Below are 23,262 nucleotides of genomic sequence, written 5' to 3'. Positions count from 1 at the left end.
AACAACAGCTGCTTTTGTTATGCGTTATTGTTTTCAAGTTTTGATTTTCTCGATAGCATGGAGATTGAACTCTTTGAATAAGACTGGAAGTGGAAGTGGTAAGTGAAGTATTTAGATATTTAAATATTTACACCGTGCCCCGAAATTCAACTCACACCGGAACTGCATCAGTTTCTGTTTTCTTCGATCTCAGGTCCTTCACAAGCCCACCTTTTTCCTACAAGTACGGGGGGTGAACCGTTTTATGAATCTTGTCAGGTGTTATAACTTGACAAATTCATAAGACGAATTCGATTAGGTAATTATTATTAATCACAATCCGACAATTTCAACGGCAAAATTTTACACCGTTTGTGGACTAAGCTATCATAATCATTAATCAAACAAAAATGTAAATGTACGAAATCGATCAGTGAAGGATTATTGATTGTTCACAACTGAACTCTAATAGTTCAACAAATAAATTGCATAGTTTCAAAATATGGGAATTTAATCAATAAACGGGCGGTAAAAAGGATCGACACTACCACAAATAGACTGGGCTATGGATACTGAATAGCTCTATACTTGATAAATTTAAAATGTAACGTCATTTATGAGATCGTGAAACTGCATTTGTAATATAAAATCTGGTGCCTTAACCTCGTGGACGTGACTCGTCGTGTGAGGATCAAATCTGTTCAAATCAGACTTCATTATGTTATACTTAGATACTGCTATTGCCTATTCGTTAAACTGATCGATATTACTCTCTATCGATCAGTTAGGACTGAGATCAAAACATTTAAACTGACGAAACCACATTTACAACCATTTCTGTATCATTTCTATAGTGATATAGCCCAAGAAAATTTGTCGAAATTTGCATGATGAGGGGCAACAATGTCCAAGAAGTTGGGATTTTGACCATCAACAACTTGCGGGCGTTACAATCAAATTTGTGCCAGGCAACCCAATTTAATTTTAACTGTTCGGCGAGTTGAGGTACCTAACGTAACGTTAGGAGCTATTTCAAATTTAAGCCACCTTTAATAGTATTAGTATACTATAACAGAAACCCGTCTAACCCTAAAGTGGTGTTAAGAGACAACAATATATATATTTATTTTGTGATTTTTGCACCACTTAAGGATACTAATGTCGGGACCTAAAGTTCTCATTCATCGGCCAATTTTTTATTTCCGCATAAAAAAGTGATAAAAGCACTCAACCCAGCCGAATAAGTTTTAATGGTATATCATTGTACTCGCGTTAAACTGTTAAAGTTGATGCCGTGGTGTCAGTAAAATGGCAACAGATATATCATTATTCATATATGTATAATTGTCTCGGTTTATATATAGTACGATTAGTATTATCATGATTATTAGTGACTCATTTAAATCAGCCATATCAGTATCACAGCCATATAACATATTAATATAGATAATATCATGAACAAAGTTATAATATATTTTATAGACGATAAATTATAAGTTACTCAATTTCAAGTATAATACAGGGTGTTTCAAAAATCTTGCAGGATGTACTTTTTGAATAACTTTTATCCATTTATCAAATAATGGAGTAGTTCGCTGTTTATTAGTCTCGTGATTGAAATACTGAAATAAGAAATACTCAGTATTTTATCCATTTGTCCAAACATGTTGTAAAAGGTTACTGGTAGTTCTGAGGTTTAATGTTGACTCCTGAATTTTGTACGTTATCACGTCAACCACAATCAGTCTCCTAGCAACCGAATGAATGTGCACGCAACGTCCGTCTGCTTAAAGTTAAACAATATGAATAACATCAAAGCTTTTACTAAAAAAAGAAATGATATCAATTTTAATTGCCGTTCCCAAACGCAAAATGATACCGATACATGATTCATTCAAGACCTGCAAATTGCAATGAGTTTATATCTTTATAACATTGAACATCAATCACACTTTGTCGAAATCTCTTGGGTTGCTTTCGGGAAAGCTGTCGTACAATTTAATCAATCATAAATTGTAAAAGAATGGGACAAGCGGGCGACCGATTCATTCAGTTCGGAATCATTTTGCGTTTGGGAACGGTAATATAAAATGAAATGATTTTTTGTTTGTTTGGAAAAAGGAAACACTTGCGATAATTTAATAGAAGCCGTCTTTTGGAACTGATATACAAGCTATTCGAGGGGAAGTCTAATATGCATGAATGATGGACAGTGGACATGCAATTATTTTGCTCAATATGCTCCTGACAGTGACACTATATATTGACGGGCGATCCCGTCTTAATTATGAAACATAATTCTATCGAATTAATTAAATGCCATGGCCATGCCAGCAACATCAAAGAAATTTAGACTTGTAATCAATATTGTAACATTTGCAATTTGTCCATGCTCCTCACTAAACGGTATTTTCAAATGTGTCAGTGTGTTTCTTGTATTGTCCTAGACTATATACTAGACGGTAATTAATAAGATTCACGTGCTTCTCACAGCCACGGCGCACGGGATCGTAAAAGAGCTATGACTATGAACTGGGAAAAATTGATATTGTCAATATTATATAATATATTGAGTTCAGTACAATATATCGAGTGCTGATGCAGTCTAGTAACTAAATAGACAGTTTCCATGCTGTTTTGAGTGATTACTACGTGTGGTGTCGTGGCTCTTTCTGCAGAATATTATTCTGTTTTTGAACCAAGCTAAGCTAAGCTACTATACTATACTGGCAATGCAACTGGATCGTGATAGATCTTGTAATGCGTCCTAAAATTAAATACTTCAGTTCCAAAATAATTGGGCGACGGCCCTGGCCCTCTCGCACGTACAAATTTTTCGCTTTCAAATTGATGGCAATGTTTTCCCCAAATACACAGTAAATAGATGATACATTTATATTTTAGGGAGCAGTGGACAGTGGGAGGAAATAACACAAAACTGCTACATTGACTGTGAGCAATGTCTCGCCTCACCCTGCATAAGAACCGTTCACTTAGAACACAACCCTGTGTACGTCAGCTACAGTGGAGTGCAAGATTCTACCAGATATGTTAACTTCTATGATCGACAGGGCGACCACATTGGCTGGTTTGTGTGGGATATCCGGTTAGGTCAGTGTTTAAAAAAACATTTTTCCCCTATTATTTGTTTGCAATCTCCAACTGTAAATCCCCTCAATCAAACGTCTCAATAGGAAGGGGAGCTCTCCTGAAGAAATATTATTTCCAACTTGATGAGAGCTTTCTTCGAGTAGGACTCCACCAAATTGGAACGAATTTCATTTTTTTAAAAGTGCCACCTGGATTGCGAATGCAACAACACATGAACTCTGATTCATTAGATAAAAGGGGCCTACCAGTAAACTTTCAGTTTTAAGGGTTTCACTAAATTTAAAGTTTTCTCATTAAATCTGCAGTAATATCATGAATTAACAATATTTTAAAAACCTCTTTATAACTGAGTAATGAGTTACATACTCACTCTCAGGCGTGTACGTACACCGCTGTGGCACCTGGAACGCAGCCACGTTTGTCTCAAACAGACAGTATCAAAATGGAAAAAACGAAGTCTTCTGGCGTGAATGGAGAATACTGAAAAATAAAACAAGTTTTTCGCTCTACTTGAACAAGGAGGTGGTTTATCACCTCAATTTTGAAAGGTAAAACTTGGTTCATGATGTTAGGGCCCAGGCGGACCCTTAACCCCAACTTTAAGCCACAACCTTTTAAAATTAACGGCTAACAGTTACCCGTACCGAAACTCTACCTTAACTAGGGCTCGAGGCACTGGCAAACAAATAGCTCCAATACAGGGCAGAAGACGGTTACCGTAAAACTTCGTAACCAATTCCAATGTGTATTTGATAGAAATGAAAAGGACTTCGGACTTGGACGCGAGTTGACACACGCTGCAAGCCCTTTTTGCGCGCGGCAGCCGGTCTTGCTACTAACATACGTGTCGATGTATATAAGTATAACTATAACTATATTATAACTAATAGTACTAGTAGCAAGACACGAGTCAAACTGAATGTCATAAGATTGACGCATTTAAAAAAGCGTACCATTGACGTGACCTATTAGAGTTAGACGATTAGCTTTCCCGTAGTTAAATGGCTTATAAGTAGTAAGTGAGAGCTTATTTTCTGTTAGAGCTTGAGTTATAACATTGACACATGTATCAAACCTGTCTCAGTGGGAGAGTCCCACAATTATAATGTGTAATGGAGCTCAGAAATGCTTATCTTGTCTAGTCAGACTTGCTTGATGAATTACCAAAGCGTGCGTGGGTCGTGGCTACGATGATCACCCTAGACAATCGGTTAATAAAAATAAAAGTCCACTTTGCGTAATATGCTTTAACTTTAAGTTTAAGGTTAATACTTTTAATTCCACTGCGATATCACAAGATCAAGACACGTGCACGGGCACGTGTGGGTTCTTTCAAAACTAGAGGAAGATCATTTAGTTCTTAATAAATTGTTTTTTGTGCAGACCCTGTCAAACTGTCTATTTCTATGACATATTGTGAGTTTAGCGCTAGAAGTGGAACTAAAAGTAGAACTGTGCGTTAACCGCGACCGATATAAATGCTGCAAATGTTTATATCTATAATCGACCACAAGTGGCGGCCCCAGCCCCACGAATCACGTCGCACTTCACGGGTGAAAGGCGATCATGTTGATGTAGTAAAGATTTATAACTGAGCACTGACTCGCAGTCAGAGCTGCTACCCAGTGGGAGGGGGGGGGGGGACGCCAATAGGCAACGTCACGCCACTGCTGCTACCTGCAAGTGCAGCTCTCAGTTAAAAATCATTGCACAATAAACAGGTATGACCTGCGAAATTGCAGTAAGCAATATTTTCAGCGGAGGTGATGGTTGTAACGCGACGTGGTCAGGAGAAAAAGTAGGGGGAGTGGCGTTCAGTGGTCTAACTGGAGCTCGGTGGAGGACCGAATACCGGGAGATAGAACCACTGTCTGGTGCACCTGGTGGATTGGTTACGAGACTACCTGTTACCAACTACTACCAGCTAGTTATTGGTAAGGTGCCAGGCGTGTCACGGGGTACTCATATTCATATCACTCATAGTCATTGTTTCATTATATATTTGCAATGTCAAGTTGTCAACCTAAGCAACAATTTATAAACCATGTCTCCAGATATTGATCAGTTCGGTTGAATACCACTAGTTATATGATTAAGGTTTAATGAAATCAGAAATAAAGCACCAGTTTAGCTGAGCACAGCGTGAGATATTTGCTTTATGGTTTATGATTTATAGCATTTTTGACAAGTGTCACTTGAAGAGTAAAATACACGTTCAACAGATGGGTTATTAGTCTAGAGATCGCCATAATCTGTCAGTTAATAAAACCGAAATAGGTTTCTAAGAAATGTCTGTTTATGCCCAATTTTCCTAGGGTTGTGTCGTATCTCATTTATCCTAATATCATATATATGTAAGATAAATAAGGTTAATTCAATGTTTCCACCGTTCTTAGATACTACATAATTATATATATATATAGACTAAATAATAAGCTGAAATCTGTTTCACAAAATTCAAAAGAAATATTTCAACAAAACCATAATTCAAGAACTCAAAAATAACAATAAACCCTCAAAAACAAAATCCTTAAACAAGATATCTCAAACAAGTTGGACAAACTGAAAGAGTCATCAAACTTTTCAATAAACTCCGGAAGAGTCCTTTAACTTATCTCCCTGTCAAAACACCTGAAAACTTTACAACAGCGGTCGTGAGGATCAGGAACCAGTCTGGGAAGTCGACAGTGAGGTGGCGGGAAGGGTCGACCACACCGGTTAATGCAGGACTCCCCTCCGGAGACGCAGTAACATCTGACCTCACAGTCTTCAAACAGGAGGTCTCCTTCTGCAACCATCTCTCCTTCAGGTGACATGCAATCTGGGAGAGTGAGGGGTTATTGAGGGGTTATTGTGGGGTTATTGAGGGGTAATTGTGGGGTTATTGAGGGGCTATTGCGGAGTTATACAAATATGCTAAAATTGCGGAGTTTTTATCCAAAATTTGTTTTACAGTCAAGAACTATCCAAAAGAACCATCAGAAACATTCAGAAACAATCGCTGACCCCAAAACCTCATTTTGGGGACCCCTTTAAATGCTGAAATTTGTCATTTTTCCGACGAAAGTGCTGAAAAAGTTCACATTCTTTATCGGACCTAAGCATATATTTGTCAGAAGATGGTAGAATTCTACATGGAATGTGAGAACAATGAAACAGAAATTGTCAAATGCGAGGTCAAACACATCTTAAAATTCGACAAAAATAGGTCAGAAATCAACAGCCGATATGAAAATTCACTAACGTGTTTCTGTATTTCCAGGAGTAGTGCTGAAGTATGACGTCACTGGGCTCTCACTGGTAGGTTTTATATCTCTTGTGGGGAGGCAGGACACGGAAATAAGGAGCAGGGAGGAGAGGAGTGTGAGGAGAAAGGAGGAAATAGTCCTCATCGTCATGTAACGATCTTTACCTGCACAGTGCACAAGTGTGAGACTTCGTAATTTTAAGATTGTGGAAATTAGTCAAGAATCCTGGTTAATATGAATAGCAATAAAGTGCACAACTATTTACTTAAATAAATTGATTCTGCAAAATGTTGAGTTTATGGAACCATCGTTTACCGATAGTTTATAAATAAACTTTAAGATGTTGGTAAGTGGTGGACTGTATACCATCAATATAAATGTAGTTAAATATTGTGATCATGCATGGTTAGCTTATAAAATTGACGTATTACAGCTTTAACTTTTCAACGAAAAAAATTGCAAGGAAGAATCCGTTGGCTGCTCATACTGCAAACAGGCATCAAAATACAAAAATGTCCACGAAAGCGAGTTCAATAAAAAATAAGTAAATCTAGTTATAATAATAAAACAACAAAGTACAGCATGTACTCGGCTACAAGAAACGAGCTAATATATAACCAGCTGTCACAAGAAAACTCAATTTCATGATACGCACAGGTACACACCTGATGCTAAATCCGGAGTTTCGTGTGATTGTAAGTCAGGAGTCTGTAAACAACTACAGCTGCCCTAATGGAAATTCTTTGCTGGACTGGGGTATGAATAAGGCGGTCGAACTATTCAATGACCCAGTAGGGGAATCTACGAATCTCTCCAAAGTATCCGAAGTAAGAGTCCTGGTTATGGCTGTAGAGAGGGGCTGGAGTCTGGTTTTATCTCCTCGGAATCAGTTTTTCTCGCATGAGGGCGGCGGCACACCCTCCCTAACCACCTGGGATATAATTTAGTCTCATTACGTCGTTATATTAACTAATAAGTCACTTAAGTGTCGGAGCTAACCAAGCGGGTCGGAGTATGATGTTGTAGGAAAGTTAAAACTTGTGAGTCTGGGAGAATTTGACATTCTTTAGCTGGCATGACATAAGTTGCAGCTGTATGCCAGATTCTATTTAGATCAAGCATGATCTTATCACTTGTTTACATCCAAAAAGTTAACAGTACAGTGAGCTACTATTTTTGGTGAGGTCTTATTGACAATAATGTGAAACTGCGTAAACGAAGTGCCCTTCTTAAATCAATTTATTCTTGATACATAAGGTAATTTATTCTTTTTAATCTCACATACAAGTACCAAATTATGATACACATAAATAACACATGTCTTATGCTCTTTTCAAGAATTATCCGGTCCTTAAAAAAGTTATACCCGAGGGAACCTATGAAGACAACAATTCTTGTCACTGTAGTAAAACGGAAAAATGGTTGGCAAATAATAACAATAGCCGGCTGTTACGGTAACAGCCCCTTAACAGCCCTCTTACAGCCGGCTAATAGCCATATTCCTAACCAGATAACTACATTTGCGAGAATGGAGAAAACGGTTCCTCGCCGTTTACGCTATTCTTGACATAAAAACCTCGAATGGTTATTGGTTAAAATGGTGTAAAACTAAATGGAACAAATGGGCATGTATTTATCATGCTCAACTGATTTGAGATGACCTGTTTATATCTCTATTACCAGCCTCTTAAAATCGCGATAGGATGCGAGTTGCTGAAATTTCATTTGATGACAAAATAACCGGGGAGTTAACGAGATAATTGCTCATGATTATCGTTGACATTTAGTATTCGCTATACTTTCAGGTTCAAGTGGGCGTTTTGATCATACGTTAGGTAGCTATTAGTAACAATTATATAGTAGATCTTAACAATAGATAGTAGCTGTAGTAACTGTGGTTCAGGAAACATATTGGGTGTAGGTCGTTTGCTTAAATAGATCAGAATTTAATATGTATGTGGTATTTATGTGGTATGCGGGGTATGTCCAAAATATGATGGCCAGCTTATTAGTTTATAAATGATCATGTAGGATATTAGGCAACCTGATACGGGCCAAAATTTTAATAATCTAGGCAGCTGGGGTAAATGGTTCTACAGTACTTTTACCTCCTGTCTCAATTTCTGAGGTGTCAAAAACTGGACGCTTTATTTCGACGGTATTTATTTCTGAACCGCGCCAGATGACGTTATCTTCTCTTTATCTTCCGCTTATTTAAAAGACATAATTAATTGACACCCCTCCGTATGCTTAAACCAACCTATTGAATGCTTAGCATTCTTTGAATAGCTAATATCCCGTTACGTGTACGTGACACAGTTGAAATTGCAAAGAAATCCCGCTCCCCGTACAGTTGTATGTACCGTATTAGATTTGGGCATTGAATTTCATTTGTGAATGGTTGATACAATGTGTTGGTTGCCATGGCAGTCAGTTTATCGGACACCATCCCTTTGTTGTTAGCTGTTTGGACTATATAATTGTAGTTTATCCGCCCGTTTCACTTGATCCTCGCTTTGATCTCTACTTCGTTGTTTATTGGTTGATAAGCTTGATTTGAAAATAAATGCGTGAAAGCACGTGTGAAGATAAACCTATATTGGGCGATGTTAATGGACCTGTGTCCTGTGCTGTGCACATGAAGTGAATTGACACTTTTATTTACACTGTCTCCGAAATACGAGTATTTTCAGATCCCTAGATTACGATCGTATCTTTTATATGGCATCTCCTAGTGCTAAGCTACATAACCCATTACAATAAGACTTTCATGAGATTGACGCAGGCTGCAATGATTACCTGATTTAAATATCACAAAAGTTACACAGTTAAAGTTGACTGCTTCAGTACAAACCCGTGCCAGATCCCTTGATATTATTTTCTAACCGCTTAGCGTATCGGAATGTCATTTAACCACCCCATGGCTAGTGTGGCATTGCTCCAAACTGAATTTAATATCAATCAAGCATGAGAGTTTCTTGGGGAACTGGCTTATCAAGTTGGTCAATACCATATCCAGATCACTGCTAACTCAATACATCTCGTATACATAATGGAAAAAACATCGTTTTAAAATATTTTCCTCGAGGTAGATCTCCATCACGTCTGCCCAATAATTAAACAGAGCTCAGCAGAGTATTACACGTGCACATTGGACAAAAAACACGAGATAAGAAGTTAAAGTGGAGATTATGGCACGTACCACTTGGAGGATCTGAGAAGATATACAGTATCTCGTGATATATCTCGGACTATCTGAATATGACAAGTCTCGTGCTGACCACGTTGAGAAAATTAATTGGATAGAGCAGTGGGAGAGAGAGAGAGAGAGACTGAGAGAGAGACGTATTATACAAGTCAGCGACACTTTTAGCTCACTCCTTAGCATACCCTGCTGTGCCAGCTCAATTTCATGTTTCACTTTTTTTGAAATATTTTGTTTGGTTATGTTGTATTGTAGGGTGGTGAACTTGCTGAGCTAGTCCACACAGGGACAATATGCCGGTGAAGAAAGGAAAGGGGAAGAGCAAGGGGAAGAAGAAGAGTAAGCCGAACACACCTAAGAAGCACATGGCAGGGGAATTCCCTCTTACCGAGGAACAGATCGCAGAACTGAAGAAAGTTTTCAATCTCTTCACCAAAGGAAGTACGGTAGAATCTTACTTTGATTTGATAAATATATACTCACACAATTTATTTGGTAGCAGAACACCACGTAAGATCAAGTATAATTATAATGCAGCAAATGGCAAATTTTACATGCGAGTCAATTTGTAAGGCACGCAAAACATTTAGCTTATAATATTTGTTTCCAGAGGGAGGTCACATCAAGCTGGATCAGCTGGGTCAGGTGATGAGGGCGGCCGGCGGTGTGCCTAGCGATCAGGAGATCAACACTGTGGTAAACGAACTGACAAACATGGACAAGACTTCAATATCATTCCTTGAGTTTAGGTACAGTTGATTTATGATCAAGAGATTGCTATTTCATTAGGTACATTATCTGCAGGTATAGGGATAGGTTGCAAATTCATGATAAAATCCCACTTGGATCTCAGAGAGTTTTGCATTTTAGAGTCACCGGTCGCCGGTCGCGGTCGCGACTTACAGTTCATCCCTCATATTCTAATAATTATTAAACGGATTTAAACACTTCACGTTAGTTCGCAGGGTCAGAAGCAACATGCTTCATGCAGGACTGTCTACACTTCGGACATGTTGGTTATTAAAATGGAAGGTTATAGACTGGTGGACATGTCAGTTATCTCAACCTGAATATTATAAAAGTTATAATTTTATGATTTTCAGTGAGATTATAGCGGAGCACAGGAACAGGCATGGTTTCTTGGATCAAGAGCTCAAGTAAGATATTTTTAGAGTCACAATTGTATCTAGGTTAACGAACTGTATAACTAATATTTATTACTTCCATGGAAGTAACTATTTAAATATGTCTCGCCGATGTTTCTGTTACAGTTAGCTATTGATTAAGAAACAGCAAAAAAGGTTACGATCCTTCCAATTTTCCTGTTATCATTCATCATGGTAACTTCTCATTACGATATAAACCTCATTTCATGTTAGAACCGTCCCAGTGAAAAACAAGTCGTCCCATAAAATTCGCAAAACTTCAAGATTTATCACACTTCCAAAATTACCCAAATTAAATAATTTCAGGCACCATCAATTCTAGATTCTCATGGGTCCCGGAGAAATCCATTATCATAAAATCAATTATTCAATCATTGACGTTCACAGTAACTGAAGGTATTGTCTGTGGACCATGACTAGAATAACTGTCGCACATATCATCATGTTAATCTAATGATCATTCGTGGTGCGGTTTGGATTGCTCCTAGCTCTAATTATAGATGGATGAAATTTGTTTCTTGATTTTTATGCAGAAGCTCTAAAAGCAGTTTTTTAAAAGAAAGAGTCTTGAAGGTTATCCATAAAGCAGATAATTCGTGAAAGCATGATTATGATGATGGCTAATACTAATCGGCTATTGTATTTGTATGGTAATCAGTCGTATTTTCAAGTCGGTTTGGGTATATTTTATTACAACCCATACTAACGACACTCAGTTCCTCCTTATTTTCCGTTTACAAATTACCGCTATGCTCATGCAGTTATACCGTTATTAGGTTATTAGTATTTCTGTAGCACTAGATAGCAGTTCACCAGACTGTTGACCAAACCCTATAATTACACAGCTGTGGGGCAGGGGGGTCAAGAGAAGCTAAATCAATAACCACACATAAACTGCATCTACTATCTAGCGTTATAATCGGGCTTGCCAAGGAACTGAGCCACAAGGTAAAACCTTGTTTGTCTTATAGCACACGATAGTTTACCATTACACACTACACCAGGGAAGCGTTCGAGATATTTGACGACGACGGTGACGGCTACATAGAGTGTTCGGAGTTGATAAGAGTACTGACTGCTATAGGAGACACCCTCTCGGACAAGGAGGCTGACGAGCTGATCAAGGAGGCTGATCTTAATGGAGACGGCAAGATTAACTATGTTGAGTTTGTGGGCATGACTTGTAAACCTAAGTGAGAGCAGTTAGTTTATAATGAGATGAGAGATCAGTTGCTCATCTGGGCATGTGAAGATTATTGAGAAACCAGAACAGTTCTTGATGCATATATTAATATATATAGAAGATTGAGATGGTAGCTTTAAGCTTACAGAGGCTAGGGCGTGTGACTTGAACGCCAGCTGCTCAATTAAGAGATTCATATTCAGTAGGAGGAGACGTCATGAGGAACGTTTAGTCTTTAGATGATAAAGATATGGAACTCAAACAGAGTTCAATTGCAACGATTTTATACTGTAGCTAATTTAGCTGAACATTTGGTTCGGGATGACTTTAAATCAGGAAAATTGTTGTTAATGTGGTCGATTAAAAATGGTAGACGGAATTGAAGATTTGTGTTTGTCTAGTGTCTACAATAAATTGAATTTCCAGCGGTGGCTATAATTAGGTATGAGATATGGATTCTGATGGGAGTTAAGGCATATTTGTTTAATTTATACACGAGTGAAGAGCAGAGTACGAAAGCAGGATTAAAAGAAACACAAAGCAGGTAACCAACACGAAGAAACAATCATCACAAACGGGCCGATTCGTGACCCATCCCGAGCAACCGATAGTAATCGAGGTGTTACGTCACGTGACCAATCGCGTAATAGGAGTAAGTTAACGGACGTTATCTGCATTTGTTTACCTTCCTTATCTGCATTTGACCCTCTGTTGAGATGGTTATTAGATATTTGTGCAGCAACTAAAGAGTTGGCTGAAGAAGTAATTTCGTTTCTCGGAGGCGGTTTGTGGTGGTTTCGACACGTAACATTATTTGACTCGTTTTATTTAGCTCCCCGATAAAATACAAGTCACTGATGTTGTAAAATGAAAGGTACAACTTAACAATAACATAACTTGTAATATTGAGGTAAATTAATAATAGGGTTGAGTAATTCTTTAGGTTTCTATAACAGTTTTTACTGGTGATTATATCTGCATGTAAGCGTCCGTTTAAAGTGATTTAATTAAGATTACACTATGACACCGACAAGGGTTACATTTAGTGTAGCTTTATCGGTGGTTTTAATCTTTAAGAGGCACTACGTGTTGAATTGAGGACGTGGCCAGTGTCTAGACATGTGTCTAATTAATGGAGTTCACGATTGTGTCACTGTCAGTCCACCTGCAGAGGGCCAGAGTTTATATGGGCTCAGTGGTGTGAGGGCCTTTTTAAGTCTTGTTGAAGAGTGAGATCTCTTGTATGTCATTTTCACAGTTTTTATATTTCACCGAATTTTTTGGATAACTTTTTCTCTTCAATTCCAATTAGCTTAAACTTAAAGTTTGTAGTGAGAAACGATAGACGCCCGTTGCTCCCGTTACGTAACACCTTGCTATTGGTCCCTCGGGATGGGTCACGAATCAGCCCGTTCATATTATAATTTAGCTGTGATGATTGTTTCTTCGTGTTGGTTACTGATTTGTGTTTGAAGTTGAACTGCAAAATTTTAAGGGATAATTAAGCTTTATTGGGTTCTGAAACCTAGTTTAATAGATTTTCGTGCAATTGTAGGCGAGAAATAGTCCTCAAAACGAGTAATTAATGACAAGGTCGGTTTTAACTTTTTCCGGTTATTCTCAAGCTCTCGATCAAAATATAATTCTAAACTTTCATAGATGATAGGGGGTAGCAAGAGGTACAGTGTACAGGGGTTACAAGAGTTACAACAGTCTGCATCAATAGGTCTCAATTTATACTCCAAATTGATCATTAAAATTCTAAAAACTTATTTGGCTGTGTATATTTTCCTATAGCTTTACTGACAGCCTTATTAGATTGAAGTGGCTCACACTGTTTATATCTCTTCAGGGAGATTTGAGGTCTCTCAACCTTACTTAGTTGAGTGTGTCCCACAACCAAGCACCCCATGTCTAGAATTCCTGCGTTATGTAGTATAATGATCCTGGATCTAAGTGGCAAGTAGCTGTATATCAACAAAAAATATATATATATATTAGATTGAACCAACAGTTTATGGGCCAATAATGCCGATATAAATAGTACGTCCCATACCTACCACAAACGAGTCCCTTATTATGATGGAAGATACCTCAGTAATTCGTATTACATATGATTCCCCCTGTATTTGATAACAGCGATAAACTGCAACAGACCATGGCTTCTTTGTGAAATATCACAGAGACAGCCCTTTCAGTTTTCTAGACAGAGAGACCTTAATTTGAGGACCAGGTATGCCACAATCATTCGCTGCACGTGCTCATATGACGGCCCACGTGCTCCGCTAATGGAAACGTGATTACGCGTCACAGAACCACGTGATAATATGTCGCGACCTTCACGACTTTGCGTTAACAGAAACAGTGTCAACATCAATTTGTAACTGAAAACCTCGCAAGCCTTTATAATGTCTGGGACGCGCTCTAGTTTCTACCAACAAATACAAGTGCACATGTGTCCCGACTCTGCCGACGCCACTTTTCCTCGCAGAAGTATATTTCCGGGACCTACTTCAAAGATATACGTCCGAACAACACGCCGTGTTATCAGTAGAGCCACGCAGAAGTTAGCCCGATAACCCTTCATGGTGATAAAGTTAGCCGGCGGTCATGCTGCTAGCTGGGCCGGGTCCCGCTCCTCTCAATTTCTACAACAATAGGGCTGGCTAATTAGCGGCGGGGTAATGATCCCCTACAAGCCCGTGTCTGGGCACACACAAACACTCACTTCTGAAATCCTAATTAGAGAATTATTGTATTCCACCAGACTCTGTCTGGTAAGATTAGCGGATGACGAGTGGGAAAGGTGAAACGTTATCACGTGACGGGGAGACGGGGTCAGGTGACCTGATCACGTGCCGGTAATTACACCACAGAGACCCGCGGCGGGGAGCAGACGTACATCACACAGTCTGAGGTCACTAGTAGCCCGGGACACTGTACAATATTTCCCTGTTCCTGCCCTGCCGTTTTGTGTGGAACAAGGTACTTCTTTTCGAGCTCAGTTTAAAACTTTTGTCAAAGCACGATCCTTGAGAAGGTTCATAACGGGAGTTGAGGCATTTTCACGCCTTTAAGACCGTTATTGTTTCTTCGCTTTGCCAGGAATGTGGTTAGCTACATGAATGTATGATAACGGTGTTCCGTTTTTGTAACTTATGTTCACGTGGCCAAATCTGCTCTTGAGTATCGCTATCAGTTCTAATATTGCGCTCCTTGATGAACTGCAGCGGCACCAACTCGCCCCGTTCTTTCCTCATGTGTTCCTCTGTTATTTACTGTGGAATGTAGGTGGACTATCTAGATCAACGAGTTTCTTTCATTGTGCTATTTCTCATTGTGTTCTAAGTGAGGTGCTGGAGATAAGATTAATATAGTCCTTCCACAAGGAAGTGACATTCTTGTCATTCTATTCCTGGATATTTCATGGTAAATAAACAAGATCAGAATTGAATGATCCTGCTGGAGAGGCAGACTCATGACACTCAACTTTAAGTCTCGATTGAACGCGAGAACTGTCTCATATCGTTATGTCTCACCTGAGTACCAGCCTGGTGAGAAACCTACACCTGTTGTAAGTACCCACTTAAATGGACCAAGTCCTTTAAAACCGCAAATTTAACATAAGTTATAATGCTCATAATGTATACCTTCATAATATTGGAGATTAAGTAGTAAGTACTCAATCTTTAGCTGTAACGTCTAGTAGTTCTACTCAGTACTTTAATTGTTCCCAGCGGATCAGTCGACCTACGTCAGTATTCATATTAAATTTGATTGGCGGGGGACCGGCCCATGCCTCATCAGAGGTCTAGACTCAGTCTGGCAATGGATTATAACAATAGCGGTCCCTGCTCATAGCTTCTCGTACGTTGCTGTGTGGATCTAGTGACTATGTCATGGTTTGTACAATATACTCCGCCCTTCAGGCCCAGAATTAGTTTTCATCCTTTGTTGTTGTGACGTCGTTGGCGGGACGTTTTACTTTTCAGTACTGCTGCATAGAGTTCAACATCAAATGTGGACATATATTTGATTGATATAAGAGTTGCCTCAACTTTGTGAGGCTCTAAATGGGTGTTACCAAACCGCACAATACTATTGCTGTGGTGGGCCATGAAATTTTGTATAATTTAGCACAGCTGCAGCGTGGCTCGATCTGAACAGTCCGCTCTCTAATGACTCAGGTCTCTTGCAGAGGCCACTTAAACCATCAAAGCAATATAGATAAACACATCCCAAATTAAGGACGATCCGGAGTTACTGCTCGACGGCCGGTCTCCGTAAGTTGGTCCTAGAATCTAGATCTGGATTATGATAAGCGAGGCTCAATTAGAATCTCCTACTGGATAATGAGTTCTATTTCGGGCAGGGGAAAGAAAGAGCACACATCGTAATTGCTATACAGATTGATGGAGCCCTTAGGCCAGGTCATCTGACTAGGAGGCTAGCCACGTGGCACTGGAGTTGCATACTAAACACTCACGTGACCGAGAAATGACCCCCCATTGGGCGGGTTGGGGTATAACCGCATCATTAATCTCGAGAGAACCATACAGAAATTAGCCTTAAAATGAGCCGGGAGGCTGGTATAAACAGTCCCATGCAAATCAAATCACAACAAGGCAGAGTGTCTGTTCTCTTACTTCTATAGTTGGAGTTGTCCTGCTACTTTGCTCTGTTTTGTAGACTGGCTGGCGGTGTGAGCGAGCACTCTCTTTGCTCATGCTGCTGGTGTAATAAACACACACCCTCGCTAATGGGAATCCTCTTAGCATGCTCGCGAAATGTTGCCGCTAGACTGCCTGTCACGAGCTTTCGACTGCCAGCTTGAGCTCTAAAAAAGCTTCTTTGTTGTGCTATCGGTTCTAGTCTAGCAACGTGTACAATGGGATTCAAGCTAGGATGATAACACCGAATTATCAGTTTGCAATTAGATGTATCATGGAGGCGGTGCACCTTTAGCAACGTGTAATTGCCCTGCTTGTATTAAGATTGCAAATCGCCCTTTTCACCTCATTAATACCCCGCTCTGTTGAGCTCTATTAGGTCCCTTTGTACGCCATTGTGCCACTCTTACACACACACACACACACAACACTGCTGCCGCACGCTGTTTCGTCGCTTTTGTTATCTTCGTTACCACTCCAGATCGTCGATTGATGTTCTGCCATTACACAATTCCTTCTCTCGTCGTACCTCCGCTTTCTTTTCGGAGACTGAATGACAGGTCTTCATTGACATGACATATACCGTCTTGTTTTGTTGTGATACTATACATCTTTGTGTGACAGCATGGGAGACTTGTCTCTTTGTATCAGTTTATGGTAGGAAAGCTCGGTGAAACATTGCTGTGCTTAGGATTCTTTCAAAAGACGTGTTTGACAGGGCATTTCTCGGAGAGAGGCTTGTGAATTAAATAGCCAATTGTTAGCTTACCTTCAACTATTGTTCGTTAGTAATAGCTGTGAATTGCGATCTCTTTAGACTGTATAGTCTACAAACTTGCATATCAGACTTCACCACGCCATCTAATTTGTATTGATACGCAACTTTTAGACGTTAACTCATCAGTAACACCGATATGAAACCCATCTATTCGCCACTCGTTACGGGTTGAGACGTTTGCTATGAGGAACACAAACCGGAAAACATTCTAGATTTTGCTATCCGGCTGATAATTGAACTTGGCGCCCGGAATCCTCCAATAAATGAACGAGGTCTGAAATGGACCTTGAAGTAGACCGTCTGTCGATGAAATATTTGAAATAGTTGAGCTTTTTAGCCAGTGGTCTGGTCACGTCTGAGCGAACGCAGAGCACTTGCTGCCACATTCTGTTTGACAGATCCTGTTTACATCTGTCATCGACCCAGCAATATGCAGTTCTAGTTCTGTCTGGAATACTCAGGTCCAGCGAGTATATTTGAAATATATTTAGTTCGCTGCTCATTTTTGTTGTTATATAAATAGAGTTGTTATAGCAGTTTGGCTGATAAAGTTGTGCGAGTGCAGCTGTGGTAAGGCATTTTACGATTACATTTTACCCTAACCTCATGAATCATGATATACCCCTGTAAATTAACCAATACAATTTATTACAGAATGAATTTCGAGCCAGCTGACCCACCGTTATTAGACCCGTTTATTCTGGAACGATTCACAGAGGAGGAGATTAGGAAACAGGAACAGACGCTCAGACATAAATATGTTCTTAAAAAACTCGCAGATTTTCTGCCCAAACAGAACAATTCAGTGAAAGAGAACAACGTCAAGCAGCAAGTTCAGGACCTGATCCAAGATTCAGTGAATTCTCATATCAGCAACCAACTCACTTCTCAGCTCTCAAATCAGCTCTCGAACTTTCCATTGTTTCCCTACCCCGCCGGTCTATTCCCGCCAAATGTGCACGTCCAGAACTCTCCAGCACCCTTCAGTTTTCAGTCCAAAGACTCTCCAGTCCCCTTCAGTTTTCAGTCCAAAGACTATCCAGCTCCCTTCAGTTTTCAGTCCAAAGACTCTCCAGCTCCCTTCAGTTTTCAGTCCAAAGACTCTCCAGCTCCCTTCAGTTTTCAGTCCAGAGAGACCCTACCCCTGTTATCAATGTCACAACAGAGCCAGGTGACGAACATAAGACCTCCATCACCACCGTCACCCCACCGTCAAGCCAACGTGATAAAACCTCGTGCTACCAAACGCTTCACCTACTCTCAATCAGCCGTGCTGGAAGAGTTCTTCCAGAAATACGGGAGTGCCAGGATTGTGGACCGTATTGCCCTGGCTCAGAAACTGGGCCTGTATAAGAACGATGTGATCGGTTGGTTTCAGTCGAGGAGGAGAAAAGAGAGGAGAGCTACCAGTGGGGGGAGCACTTACTCGCAAGCTACTGTCGATCAGAACAATTTCGCTCAGAACGGAAATATCGCGCAAATATGTTCGTCAGGAGTTCGTTGAAATCCGTTTCGACAGAATGCAGCAGTAACAGTCAACACATTATTTGTTTTAACAGCAGCTCAAATTTTGATGATGAAAAGTTCGAAGACTTGTAAAGTTTAATAATAATGCTACGAAATTTGATCTGAGGTGTACAGAATGGGTTTTAATTAGATTACACACCTTTGGTACAGAAATGTGACATAAAACCGGACGAAGATTATGAAATGTTATTCAGTAATTTTGCGGCAGGGGCAGTTCGAAGCTGTCTGTTTTATTGGCATGGTTTTAATTTTGCAGTGTAAATTGTTGTGGTGCATGTATTTTTTTTCCTTGATGTTAGTTAAGCTTATTTAATTTACATTTACTACAAACGTTATTCAGAATTCAACAGTTTTAATTTTGTTCTTCGTCATAAATTATCAGCAATAAAAAGTGCTATCTTTGAAATCGATAACATTAAACATATATTACAAGTTACGTCTATCGACGTATCTTGCGAATTATCGAAAAGGAAAGATAATGAATGCAAATCTTTAAAACTCCAGAATGAAATATGAAAACCACAAGTAAGACTACTCTGTAGCGCATGCTTCTAACAAGGACACATTAGTGGTGAGGAGCTTCACTGTTAAGATGTGATCGAATTTGGGGCAGCTCTATATGGCCCGATAAACGCATTTGTAACAAGTGTAACTCGAATTATTCACCGTCGTTATTTTATTTTATCATGCGGTTCTGCAATTTGAAGCCGGTACAAGTCTCAGTACTATAGTCTGATTTTATTTTGTTTCTGGCTGTGATTTTATTTCGTTTCTGGCTGACTATGCAGAGCCATTCTGTCTCTTGGTTTCTTCTGCGGAGTTGATTATATTGCATTGTTGTTGCAATTATAGTTATGATTGTCTTTCCGCGTTTACACCATTCGTGAATGGTGAACAATCATTGAAGTATGTAGAATTGATTGGACGATTGTTTTGAACACTGTTTACTGTACGTGATGTCGTACATTCTAGAAGTTTCTTACGAATAATTCGTTGCAGTTAATGGGTTTTATAACAAAAATCATCCAAACTTTTCGCAGATCAACATTGGAAATGGAACAGCAGTATTAAATTTAAACCCAGGTCCCAGACAGTGAAAATTTTACCATTACGAATTTTATTGTGATCAGGGAGTAGCACGCGTCGAAAGATATTTAGGCTTATATTTGGGTTAATAAATGTTCGATTAAACTCTAAAAGATGGTGGCGGCTGAATCAAACAATAATTTTTTAATAATTGTCAACTATGGAAAATGGAAACAAAGGGTTGTTAAAAAGAGAAACGATTAAATCGGTTCGAATGAACAGTCGTTAAACTTGAATTCGTGTTGACTTGAATTCGTAAAAAAAATACGATCATTACATCGGAAACATGGCGCCTTAATTGACTGTTACAAGATCGAGAGTGCCACCACTGTTGGTAACAGTTCCAAATAGAGTGCAAGATCGTGCACAGTAGAGTAGTTACAGTAACACAATGAACAAATCATCCCACAGTTGTTATGATTTAGGAGTCATTGAAACTGCTTGAGTGCATGCTATCATACTATAACGGACCTCTCAGAATCTCAGATTCACAGCTAGAAGACCAAACAGAAAGCTTTAAGCTGTAGTTTGCACTTCTTTATCTTCCCATTGAATGGTGTTTTATCGGTAGAATGGAAAATTTAAATTCCTGCTCATCAAAATGGAAAACAATTATATCCATTGATGCATGGCATTATTTTGGACCCTGTTTAAATATAACTGAACAACAAATATAATACTGACAATGGAAATTAATGCTCACAGGTGCACATATTTCAATTTCTAGTTAATTTACGTTCTTAAACAGTCTGCCTTTCTTTTAACAAACGAAAATGGTTTTGGAAACTATTCTGGAAGACTCCGAGCTAGGTTTTAATGGCTCCGTGTCCGAAATTAAACCTAAAACACCAGCTGAATCAACCGCCAGATCATATCTACCCCGCATGAGAGCCGCAGTGACTTTGGTAAGAATTTTTAAGGATTTCACTCATTTGACTCGGCAGGATCATAAAAATGCAGTGGCTACATCAATATATAAATTATCACTGGCTACATCAATATAGCCAGCCTGAATACCTATTTGTTTTATGTGAGTACTGAGTGTATTCATTTTCAATCTTTATTAGCACGAACATAGAACTGAGAGTGAGAACTCGGCCCGCTGTGTGCTAATTAAGAACAATAGGTGGTGCGTCAATAAACAATAAAGCAATAAGTGTTAGCCCAGTAGAAGTAAATGTATCTATTATATTATCTAATCAATCTATTATAACTTCGGAGCTACTGCGGCGGCTCTACGGTCTACACTCAACAGCCTACATTATCTAAAAATACAAAGTTGGTATTCAATGATATTCACTATTCATGACTTATTATAAGTTTCATTTATTATGTACAATCACAATCAAGGCTGAAGGCACAATTTATAATTATAACATAATAGTTTTAACACATCGTGCGTCTCAGGAATTAGGACTAGCAATGACGGAGGCGATAATAAGTGGGAACCAGCTTCACAACGATATTCTTGACGGCAATGAAGAGAAACTGAAAAATGTTTACAGCCAATCTCTGCCAACTATTCACAAAGCTCACATTTTTGACGGTATAGATGTTAGTTTCATCGAAAGAGACATACTCAAGAAAAGCGCACGCTGTAGAAAGAGTCCATTCTCGGACTCCAGTGGTCGGACGAGGGGACAGAATCGAGCATCTCGATCCCTCGCTGCTTCGCCTTTTGGACTTGGAGACAGAATTCCCAAGACTGAAGAAATCGACATGCAGAAAAAATTCAGAGAATTTGAGAAGGACCAACATTTCCAAGTATCACTGACCCAACTCAAAAGACACCCCCCTCCACTGAAACTGAGATCAAGAGAGAACCCCACCTCCTACAACGACTTCCTTACCCTAGAAACCGAGCCAGCAAGACCCCAGGTCCGATCTCCACTTCCTGAGATTACCGTCAGTTCAGTCAAAATGACATCAGAACTGGACCAAACAGAAACCTATCTGGATCTATCAAAAGTTCGAGAGCACGTGGACCGAATTAAGGAGCTGTTGGGGAGAAAGGATTTGGAGAAAGGGAGGACAAGTGAGAAGAGGGGTCCGCTGAGCGCGAGGAGGGGTCTAGTAAGTGGGGGGAGGAGGAGCGTAGTGAGCAGGCGAGTTAACACGGTGGGACCGGAGGTGCTCGGTAGTTGGGATAGGGCCGGATCTGCTCTCTCTACACGACCTGGCATTAATTGAACCTGAACTTATTCCAACTCATTGGAGGACTTCTAGATCATTGAGTTTGGGGTCTGAGGAACTAGCCGGCAGGAATGAACTTTGGTTCTTAATCTTAAGAAGCATTTCCATTTTTACAGTTGATCTTGAAATGCCGTGAAGAAAAGCCAGATTTGATGAAGATTGAACCAATGTCTGTAGATGGGGGAGTGGCGTTTAATAGACATTGTCTGTTAGGTCAGTTATTAACAGTGATCATAATGTGGTGTCCCATATCCTCAAACTGTATCTATGATCAAATTTATGTAATCAGAGCTAAAAATGCATGTGCAGTAATAGTCAACCCAAGATTTATACCAGATTCTCATATCTCACGGACCACAAGCACTGATATTTAGACTAACAATCAGTCAATTGCCTCACATCAGACAACGACACTGTCTGTTTTAGATTATATTGCTATTATTAAGTCCGGAGACAATAACTGTCCGTCGATATTTGTGGTACTGCGGTTTTTACCGTTTATCATTGAGATGGAGCGAATTATTTAAAGTGCATGATACTGATGCACTTTTGGTATACAATGTGATGTTATACTTAAACAAGATCATGTATTGTTGTAAAAATCAAGAAAGTTTGAATGAGATGTGCAACTTACATTGTTCAAAGCTCTTGAAGAATGACCCCAAATCATCGTGAACAATCCGTTAGCTCATTTGACGCTATCTTTGTGGTGTGGGGCATTTTCGTGGTGGTAATTCGTCCGCATGATTCTAGAAACTAGAATTAAGTTAAAAATGATTACATTCAGAAAATTATCTTGTGGTTGCCTCATCAATCAAATTTAAAACTTTGCCACTCCGTGAACGAATTGGATACAATGAAGAATAACATTGGTGCAGTCTTCGACACGTGAGATTTCTTTAAGATTATAATTCCCGTTTTTGTACCAGATGTGCATGTCAGTTTCAGTGTTGAAGCAGTAAAAGGAGTATTTTGAAACAAAGAATTTGTCAGTTATTTGTTGATATAAACAAACTCAAGTGATAAAAATAAATATTCCACGAAGGACATCCTAAATTGCTTAATCTTTATTGCTTGATTAAAAAACAGTCTATAATCACAGGTCATGACGACCAA

General features: G+C 39.3%; 3 protein-coding genes and 1 long non-coding RNA gene across 4 annotated transcripts; 3 read left to right on the top strand and 1 right to left on the bottom strand.

The window, feature by feature from the left end:
* Window positions 1-5,546: 5,546 nt before the first annotated feature.
* On the bottom strand, window positions 5,547-22,905 carry LOC134813304 (uncharacterized). The gene is made up of 4 exons (XR_010159997.1): window positions 22,781-22,905; window positions 7,004-7,269; window positions 6,335-6,502; window positions 5,547-5,911 (listed from the first exon to the last, which is right to left on the bottom strand). It is a non-coding gene; the product is annotated as an uncharacterized LOC134813304 (long non-coding RNA).
* On the top strand, window positions 9,836-12,252 carry LOC134813303 (calmodulin-A-like). Its single transcript, XM_063820993.1, has 4 exons — window positions 9,836-9,984; window positions 10,154-10,292; window positions 10,647-10,700; window positions 11,714-12,252. The coding sequence occupies exons 1-4, from the start codon at window positions 9,837-9,839 to the stop codon at window positions 11,904-11,906; spliced, it is 534 nt and encodes a 177-aa protein (XP_063677063.1). The 5' UTR covers window position 9,836; the 3' UTR covers window positions 11,907-12,252.
* Window positions 17,709-18,983, top strand: LOC134813300 (uncharacterized). Its single transcript, XM_063820990.1, has one exon. It carries the CDS (start codon window positions 17,954-17,956, stop codon window positions 18,842-18,844), a length of 891 nt encoding a protein of 296 aa, XP_063677060.1. The 5' UTR covers window positions 17,709-17,953; the 3' UTR covers window positions 18,845-18,983.
* Window positions 20,614-23,224, top strand: LOC134813299 (uncharacterized). Its single transcript, XM_063820989.1, has 2 exons — window positions 20,614-20,858; window positions 21,361-23,224. The coding sequence occupies exons 1-2, from the start codon at window positions 20,727-20,729 to the stop codon at window positions 22,141-22,143; spliced, it is 915 nt and encodes a 304-aa protein (XP_063677059.1). The 5' UTR covers window positions 20,614-20,726; the 3' UTR covers window positions 22,144-23,224.
* Window positions 23,225-23,262: the final 38 nt, after the last annotated feature.

Source organism: Bolinopsis microptera, chromosome 3 (assembly GCF_026151205.1).
Source record: "Bolinopsis microptera isolate Bmic1 chromosome 3, MBARI_Bmic_1.0, whole genome shotgun sequence".
NCBI lineage: Eukaryota > Metazoa > Ctenophora > Tentaculata > Lobata > Bolinopsidae > Bolinopsis > Bolinopsis microptera.
Note: the sequence above shows the minus strand (reverse complement) of the source record. Positions and strands in the feature narration are given on the sequence as shown.